The sequence below is a fragment of the Sinocyclocheilus anshuiensis genome, unplaced genomic scaffold (assembly GCF_001515605.1).
Source record: "Sinocyclocheilus anshuiensis isolate Anshui unplaced genomic scaffold, SAMN03320099.WGS_v1.1 scaffold1239, whole genome shotgun sequence".
Lineage (NCBI taxonomy): Eukaryota > Metazoa > Chordata > Actinopteri > Cypriniformes > Cyprinidae > Sinocyclocheilus > Sinocyclocheilus anshuiensis.
This window is the reverse complement of record NW_015540949.1, coordinates 328,698-338,683: the sequence shown is the minus strand read 5'-3', so window position 1 is coordinate 338,683 and position 9,986 is coordinate 328,698. Positions and strand designations below refer to the sequence as shown.

Genomic DNA, 9,986 nt, shown 5'->3' with positions numbered 1-9,986 from the left:
CCCAATTGCCTATCCCCCCCCTCTCCCCCCGAAGCCGTACTCCCTGCCTACTCCACCCCCTGCTGATTTTTTTTTGGCCAGGGGCTGATAGAAATTATTGATTAAATCTGTGCTGCTCAGACTCCCCGACCTATAGAGGAGCTTTAACCCCTTTAGTGCTGGATGAAAGGGGAGCTTCTACGTGCCAAACCACATTTATTGTCAATCTCTGCATGGCGGCAGAGATCTAAACTTAACTATGCAATTTTTATAAAAAATAGTTTGGGGCTGAAAATTTAAAAGTAACAGCATCAGTGAAAAAGCCTCTGCTATTTAAGCCAATTATATCTCTGTGATTCCTTAAGACAAGAGCTTTAGGCTTCAGTGCTTGTGTGTGAAATCCCAATGCTGTCCGAATGCCGAGCTTTAGAGTAATGATCTCTACCCTGCCCTGCGACTGAATTTCTCCCTGTTCATCTCTCTCCCAATCAAAGCTCAGCCAGTTTGTGAAAACACACAGACACAACCAACAGAACACATCCACACAAAAGACCTGAGGAAAAACTGAGTAAGAGAAAGAGAGAAACAATTCAGGATATCTAGGAAAACCAGGATAAGAATTTTAGGTCAATAAATCTAGCTTATAAAATATAAAAAAATGCATTTGTTGTACAATAAATGCAGTGTGATCGTTTGCACTGGGATAAAAAAAAAAAGTGTCATCATTTTTCCTCCCAATAACGGGTATCTAAAAAGTGCTGATGGATTTTTAAAGGATGGGTATTTGTTGGATATATGCTTGTTAAAAATCACTGCATTAAGCTGAATCATCATTAAACGTGTCGGTAAGTTGAACTCCTGCTGTCTCTGAGAGAGGAGGCGTGTAGCCGCATGCATTCTAATGTTTGCTCACGCCATCTTATTCACAGGAGGTGTGTGCTGGAGCCTTCTGCATTGCTTTCCCAAGGAAATCAATACTAGCTAGTAATTAAACAAAGGGCATGGTAAGAAAAGTCAACACTCATGGAAAGTGGGTTATATAGGGAAATATGGAGGTGTCCACTTATGCTTTTGTGCACAGAAGCTGTGAAAAAAGCCTTAAGAAAAATCCATCAGATGGTGATTGGCCAACAGAAAATTCACAGACAATATCAATTAAAATTTATGAAAAATATTCCAACTAATAATCCAAGCCTAAATTATGCATTATGCATATCAAAAAAAGGTCATAAATAAACAGGGCTTACATTATCACAACACCGTTCATCATCCTAAATGAACATTTACTGCCAATCAAAATTTCCACAATGGCATGTTTAAGCGACTACCACAGAAAACAACAGCAGGACACGGTACCGCTCATGCCAACAATAGATAGATACATGTACTTTATTGATCCCCTAGTGGAAATTCAGGATAAGGGAGATTAAGTGATAAAGAGAAAGACTGTAAACGTGCTGAACAATAATGATCTATATCAAATACAACAAACCAGAAGAAACAAAACATTCAGAAAGTCTATTGTCCTTAAAATGCTTAATGTTTCAGTTCAGCATTTACCTCTGTATCATATTCAAACTCCTGATTCTCTCGATAGGGCCCACTTGCTTTCGCCAATACAATGGCGAACAATTTACAAAATGCTTCCTGATGTTGTAATCATGTGTAAAAGGTAGGAATTACCATGCTATAAATCATGCGCTCCGCACCACACTCCCAGACATAAACATCCCCCCATAGAGTTCTTATGATTGTGGGAGCAGGCCCTAATCATAATGTATACCACTTGTCTCATGTAGCTAAAATGTGATCGAAAGCCTTTTTCATAACCCCCCACCCCCCAATTGCCTATCAGCATTGATTGATTCCATGTATTTCGTTGCATGGAACACCCCTATGACTGAGGGCACAGTGGTCACCAATCAATATCTGTAGTGGTAATGCAAGCAGAATAATTCATTCTGAAGCGTATTTCATGCTTAGGTGATTGATCGCTTGGGATTCGGAAAGATTTCGGGAGAATCTGCGTGTCTGTGTTTGTCTCCCACCCCACAATCCTCAGTGGCTGCTGCAGCACGCCAGCCGACATTTTGAAAACTGCCCCATCCCCTAATCCCCCGCCCCCCCCACCTTCGTCCATTCTCATGTTACTGTTTTTCTCTGGATGTCTTTGTGTGCTTTGGACAACAGTTAAAATTTCAGCCTCTTTAATGTCAAAACATTGTAACACGGCAAGATTCACTGGATTTTAAGTGAAATATGACTTCTTTCTCAATAATACACACAATGTTCATTTTGCATTATTAAAACATTTAAGTGCCGATATTTTACTTTACGTTAAGCAATTGTTGGTTAAATACACTGTTGTATCTGTGGTACTTTTAATGTATTGTGACTGAATAACTTTAATTGAAATTTTTCTTTGTTGTTAATCATATATGTACCACTTGCCACTGTTTTTAACAATACTTGTCCAGATTTATTACTAATGTTGGGGATTTGTTCTGTTTCACAACAACAATCCATTTCAAATTCAGCTAAACAAGCACCAGCTTTTTACCTTCCAGACGTAACGAGGCCATCCTCTGAAACTCTGGCTCCTGTAGCCAGCGGGACATCCTCTTGAAGGTTTCGCGGCCAGACTTGAGTTTTCCCCAAGGTTTGGGGTTCCTAAGCAGGTCTGACAGAGTGCCCTGAGACCTGCACAGAACTCGCTCTGCGAAAATGGCCTGTGGGATGCTGTACCTCTTCAGTTCATTTATGATTCTCTGAGCCACATCTTTGGTGTTGATCTCTTCCCCTCCACCACCGTTCTGTGAGCTGGCCAGCATGCCCTCCCTTCCCAAGCTGGAGGAGGAAGGGGAAGAAGAGGGGAGATCCCCGAGTTTGGAAGCCTGTTGGCTCTGGAGGTGGTGCTGATAACTCTGGTTGTATATATGGGGGTGGTAGGTGGGAGTGTGCTGATGGGCATCCATTTTGTTTAACTGGTGGCTGACCCCATGCTCGCCCCCCAGAGAGGGCGGTGACATCTCCCTCCCGAAGTCTGGTGCTGTTTGACAGATGTTACCCCCATTGCTGCCCATATGGACCTCATGGCCACTTGGAAGCATCTGGCTACTGTGTCCATTCTGACTTCCCAGGCTGCCATAGCCATGCATGGCGGTCTCCAGGCCTGCACTGCCCAACTGTGGAGACAGACCCTGTCCCAAACCAAAGTCTTTTCCGTACGGGGTATAGTAGTTTCCTCCCAGGCCTCGATCTTCTCGCATGAGAGTGAAGCTGCCGATGACGTTGCTCACAGGCAGGCAGGGATGGTGGTGGTGATGATGATGGTGGAATTTGTCATCAAAGGGCTGGAGGGGTGTCAGTGTGGTGTAGGTGCCTCCACAGCTGGTTGGTGGGTCCCTGCTGTACCCCAGAGTTGCCATGCTGTGGTCATACGCGGGACTCTGGTGGTCAGACTCCAGGCCCATGGCGGGGCCTCCCAGAGAGGGACGAGGGAAAGCAGCCGTGAGATCCCGAGAGTGCAGCATGGCTCGGCTGTCCTGACTGTGTGCCAGCTCTATGTGGCTGTGCACGGACATCTCACCCATATTACCATCCATATCTGTACCTTCCTTGCCCCACTTCTTCTTTAAATTCCAGCTGATGTGTTTTTCTAGCCGTCTAGAGTGTGGTTTCTGTAATGTGATCTAAAAACAGTTCCTGATGCTGTTTATATCTCAAAATCTGATTTCAGTGTACACTCTGAGACATTTCATCACAGTGGCACCATCTTGGGTCATGCAAGCATGTTTATGTTCCATAAATGCTTCTGAATGTATCCATGTGAGTTTTGCTTTAGCCTTGTTGACCAAAGCTGAAAAAGAGACAGGAGGACCATGATCACTGATTTGTTATTGACTTATTCAGCTTTATTGATTAGTCGCAAATATTATAATACTTGAACCACCATGATGATTAATTCCGTTACAAGTAACTTCTTTTTGTTTATTAATAGCAGCCTTATTTTGTTTATAAAATTTTACATTTACATTACATTCAAAATTAACTTTAACAATCATATCGAGGTTTAAAAACAGGTTGAGAAGAATTAAGTAAGAATTGTTTACCTCACAACGTAGCTTATCCGACAGGATGGAGAGAAGCGAAACAGCCTCTCCAAAACACAATCAAAAGCCGATAATGGGATTGGTTATTCTATAGCCTACACCTGCAGAAATCCAGAGTTTACCATCACACAACAGTCGGTTTTACGTAACAACGACTTTTGTGTGTCATCAACACATTTCGGTGTTCAAAAAAAAAAAGCAACGGCTCGGTCCGGTCCTTCACTCCCGTTATCCGCTAGATTCTCGCTGGACCACAACTGTCGAGGATGCAACACAAATGACGCGTAAGGCCGTACGATTTTGCCCGATGTCCGGACTTCGCTATGTTGCAACCGTGTCAAAATGAGCACCGATGTATGTCTAAGCATCGCGCTCCGTCGCTGTCATTATCTCTGTGGTTTTGCCCTTCTGTATCCTCATCGATTTCGGCCCCAACTCTTTCTCTCCTCTCTCCCTCTCCCCCCAGCCCCCCTACTCTGTACGCCACGCTCTTAAAATCTGACAGATGTGGGGTGAATTTACAACCCTCGTTAACTCCTTCCCTCCTGCGGACCTCAAGAAGCCATTGTTTTAGGTGGGGCTCGTGACAGTGTCCAAATTATACATTTTTAGAAGAGGTGACTTGAAAAAAATAATTCAATAAGAACATTTTCACGGCGCAATCTGTTGAGGTTCTCGCGTAACCCAAATTGTGTTTTGATGCCCTAATCACAGTTATCCAAATAGCCTATCTTAAAGACTTTGTAAACAAAACACAAGTCTTTTGCCATAGGCTGCTTGTAATATGTAAATCTTTAATAAAGTAATGAATAATGATAGACATCTGTTTTTTTAGTTTTCGGCCACTTAAGGATTCTAACGAAAAGTGCTCGTCGTACTGTTGCTATGGTTACCTCCTTAGGCCAACGCGATTTTGCATTTCTGTTAGATAAAATTGAAAACGCGCAGCAATATTCTGTGTCTAAATAGGCTATAAAATGTGATGTTTATGTAATATTTTGTATTTAGGTCAATCTACAGCCCTTCAAGAATTGTGTTTAGGTTTATTTTTGTTAATAATAAATTACAAATTTGGAATTTTTAAAACGTACGAGAGAAAAAAACTGTGTAATCCAATTAGAAGGCCAAATAAGCGATTATGTAGCCTACTATTAACTACAGTTTTATTTTCCCAAGCTAACTGAAGCAACAAAACTTAGTGACAGAGAGCGGTTCTTATCAGCTGTCAGTTTACAGTGTAGTGGACAATTAACATAAGAGTTTGCGCCTCAATCACAGAAGCGCTAAACAAGATCAATGCACTTGATCTATCCAATGCGCACCTATGACCCTCTTAAGAGCACACGCGACCTTCGCGCTATCTAATAATCAACAAAATTAAATTTCTGTCATGTTTCCATTTTAAAAAAGGCATTTATGCGACGCGAGTTTGTATGCGTCGGAGAGAGAGAGAGGTGGGAGTTGATGCGGGTAGTTGTTTGAAACTTGGAATATTAATCAGATCTGTCTGTCAGTTAAATTTTTAGAGATGAGCAATTCTAGCGCTTGAAAAAAATTCCAGTGCGATGTGGGACCGCTGTCTTCCCGCAGCAGATGCTGCACTATCGATCCGCGCCGAGCAGGGCCGAGGGAGGGAGGGAGGGAAGGGGTATGTATGTGTGTGTGTGTGTGTGTGTGTGTGTGTGTCGATGTGGGACCGCTGTCTTCCCGCAGCAGATGCTGCACTATCGATCCGCGCCGAGCAGGGCCGAGGGAGGGAGGGAGGGAAGGGGTATGTATGTGTGTGTGTGTGTGTGTGTGTGTGTGTGAGAGTGCGGAGAGTGTGTGGCTGGAGGTAAAATGGTCAGCTCTTACCGCAAAAAAAAGGTCTGTTTGAGGGTCGAGGTGAAAGTTCACTCACTGCGGCTGGAGAGCTCGATAGACGATAGAACACTCGAATGAGAACAATCCGATTCAGAGGGCATTGATAACCCTTTACACCCTTTATAATGTGAAATTCTGATAAATAAAACACAAGAATTTCCCTTTAACCTTTGAATAATTTTCTTGTGCATTTTAAAGCCATCTAGAAAATACAGAATAGGCCTAGCATGGATTGAATGGGAATTTTTGTGTGTCGGTAAAATCAGGTGACTTGCGATATTAACTCAACATTATCAGAACACCAAGAAAAATATTTAAAAACAGCCTATAATATAGATAAACAACAATAATGATCATTATGGATGGTTGTGTGACAATGACGTCTCCTTTCTGACATCCATGCATTTTTTCCCCCGGTGCATCAGGAAGGTTTATTATTAATATTACTGTTAGCTCAAAATAATTTAATGTAGCACTCTTAAGATTTCTGCACGAATTAGAGAAAGCGTATCTGAGAGCTACAAGTTCGGCACCATAAGGCATTGCAGAATATTATTCACCAATTCTCTTTGTCTATCTGGGACACGTATCAATGATCAAACATTGTTCAAAACAAACCGTGGAAATCAAAACAGCGGCCAGCGAGTTAGTAAATTATTTATTGAGTTCTTTGAGCCTTTGGTCGAGCCACGTCCTCCTCCCGAGTGGTGTGTACCAAGAAGCCTGCAGGTTAACACTTACATGAGGCTAAACGAGCAGAGCTAAGCAGACAGATAAGAACAGTGTGTGTTCTTTGAAAGTTATTGAAGAGTTCATAATGTTACTATCTTGTCTTTGAGACCGCAGAGAAGGTGTTAAATAGCTCATATCACTCAGCACATAATTAAATGTAGCCTAGTTTATGTGGTGGCCTAAATGCGTAAAACTAAATAAATGAAATGATGGACGTGCGACAGAACCTCAGTTTTTGCAGAAAGACATTTCTACTTCTACTACGAAAGCACACATAGTTTAAACGGACTGTGCAGAATTTACAGATTATTCTGTATATAAAATATGTTTATGGTAGGCTATTTACGGAATAACTTTACAATTCAATGCCATTCAAAAGTAATATCTATTACGAGGTATAGCCAGATTTGTTTTCCCATGGTATTTTCGGCCTTCTGATAAATCTCAGACATAAATGTTATTGATCACATTTGGAAACAGGCTTGTTTGTGTGGTTTCTTGAAACCTTTGTGTCAGAATAGAATTGATGTGCATTTATTTTGTGAGGAGACATACAAAGCGAAAAATATTTCTGCTGAAACACGGTAGGTTTCATACAGCCCAATACTATTTAAACATCTAATAGAAAATGAATAGTAGTCTAATCACTGTTTGTACTTGTAGCCTCATAAGAGTTACGATGGAAAAAAAATATTTAAATAATATTGTTTTAAAAAATGACTTCCTAAATCTAGCTGTTCATGTTCATCAATATTTATCTGTTTGTCTTTTGACTGCAGCGCTTTAGCCTAACAAAATATTACAATTAAAGACTTTATTAAAAACCATAAGTAATATAACAAAATAAAAAAACAACTAACGCAAATCTGCTAATGCAATAAAAAAAACAATTATGAAATTGTGCAGCAAGCTTAAATTGTAATAAAAATATTTTACTACTGTTAACCTACAATTGTCACTTATACCTTTCAGATTGAACAAATTTCATCCATCTGAAGTAGGTTATTAAAACTGATTATTTACATTATATTCAACAATATTTGTTTTCATGCGTTTTTGTCTCCTGTTTTATTGTTTGTTTTATATCAGTCTTAATATTTTGGCTTCGTTAACAAGTGTCAAAAAGCACAAAAATAAATGAATTAAAAATGATACGTACTACAAACTAAAACGTGCATTCAGAGGCGAAATATAAAAGGGCTAGAACAAATTAATTTCGTCCAAAAAATAATAGGACGCATGGTGAATAATAAAAAGAAGTCGATCGATGAAAAAGTCAATAACTCAATTAACATGCCCGAACCTCACGGAGAGCAGGCCCATGAAACATGGAAAATCACATGAAAATAAAACTTTGTGCGCCTGACTGTATCTTTACAATTATACAAAATTTAAACTGAGGAATAACAATTCTAAAAGTTTAAAACTACATACAGCTATACATGTTCTATAGCCTATAAATATTTAAAATTACATTTGCAATTTGTTTTTATATTTAATATTCTGGGGTAGGTGTTTTAACGGACTGCATCAGAAAAAAGAGGAATGCATTCATAAACCTCAGTGTGTTCATGAAACTCAAGGTACATTTAACTTTCTTTACGTTGTAAAGTTTAAACTTAGGTTGAAGTGTAAAGCCTAGATTTTTAACTTTAAAATAATAATAATAATAATAATACAATTATAACATTAAGCTCATGTAAAATAGGCTACATCTTACATTACACACGATCTTATGTCTAAGAGCATCTTCATACAGTACAGCTGTTTGCGCTGGCTTTATTATTTGATTGAAAAATAATTTCTGATCCCCCCCCCCCCCGCACCGCATCAGGAGATTGAATTATTCAAAAGAATTTACAATTGCATAAAACATACAAATATATCACAGGCCTATACCTACAGGCCTACATATAGGTAGGTAGCATATTTTATTTGTTTAAAGGTATTTAATATAAAGGTTTTATATCAAAACGCGTTTCAGACAAACCGAGAGAGATTTATAATTTTCACAAATATGAAGACAAGACTGTATTAGGGGAGTCTGCTGAATTACTATGAAGGTCATGCTCATATTCAGCTTTCAGTAACGTTTCACTAGTCACATTCACAAACGTAACCACAATGTTAAAGGATAATATTTTCTATGATTTTACGATTTAACCTCTGAGCCACCGCAAGTCTTCAGCCGCATTCAAATGGACGCGCGCCCGTGTATTTGGTTCTGTTTATCGATTGGGAAACGTGGGCGTTCTGCCAACATGCAGGATGGCAATCTATTATTACCATTGTGAGTTATTAGCAATCGGAGTCTAACAACCGGCCATATATATAATACAGCATGTTTAATATATATTGCTAAAGATTTCTAATGTTTTACATGCTACTAGCGTTTAAATTCGACTGAACCCGATTAAATTACGCAGTAAAACAAGTACAGCATTTTAGTCTTTAGTTAAAATTTTAACGACATAATCGTCAATTCAACAAGATGATGCAATTCAGATTAATCCGTTTGGAATTAAAGCACTGTTGAATCATATTTAACAACATTTAAATGGAGTCTTAAAATTCTAATAATAAAATAGCATTAGATTTTTGTCACTAAAATAATTTAAGATACAAGGCCTTTCTCCAAATCAAAACTATAGCAGCATTAAATAGAGCAGAGCTCAGTTCCAGTGCTAAAAAAATCCTCAGCCTCACAATACTAAACATACAATGCCATGATTCTGCCTACATTTCCATTGCACATTCATTCCACAAAATAACAACAGCAACAGCAGAGCACTTTAAACACCCACATGCATTGCACAATATAAACACAAGTCTGCAAACACAATGATCTGCTTTTTGTCCATGTAAAAGTCAGCTTGTGAGTGTGAAGTGAACCTTCACATTGTTTATGTGTTTATAAGAGTGTGTGTTCTGTATATTCCGTCTAATAGATGCTCTGTGGGTGGGTGGAGGGTCTGAGATTGCCTTGCAGTCGGTTAGCATCCTTTTCCCTGCCCCTCTCTCTTCCATTTTTTTCCTCTTCCCCTCTCTCTTCTTCACTCCTCTCTGCGGGAGCTAGCATCCACGTCCTCCATCCCATCTTCAATTTTATCATAAGACAATGTTCTCCTGTCCCTAGAAATCCCCCATTTTGTGAGTCCCCTCTGTGTCCTGCATCCGTCTATTTCCACACAATTTGTCCTGTATCCATTTTGCTTTCCTGCCCGGCGATGTGGCATCTTCCCTGTCTCAGTGTGTGTGTGGCTAGATGCGGTTTCTGTTCCTGCTCTTTTTAATCAGCAT

General features: G+C 39.7%; 1 protein-coding gene across 1 annotated transcript in view; it reads right to left on the bottom strand.

Moving 5' to 3' along the window:
* The window catches only part of LOC107689849 (hepatocyte nuclear factor 6-like), an 8,636-nt gene extending 4,468 nt beyond the window's left edge, over positions 1-4,168 (bottom strand). Inside the window, exons 1-2 of the mRNA XM_016488017.1 lie at positions 4,092-4,168; positions 2,540-3,838 (exon numbers count right to left, since the gene is read on the bottom strand). Coding sequence (XP_016343503.1) covers positions 2,540-3,584 — 1,045 coding nt within the window. The 5' untranslated portion in view covers positions 3,585-3,838; positions 4,092-4,168. The remainder of the gene's footprint in view (positions 1-2,539; positions 3,839-4,091) is intronic.
* Positions 4,169-9,986: the final 5,818 nt, after the last annotated feature.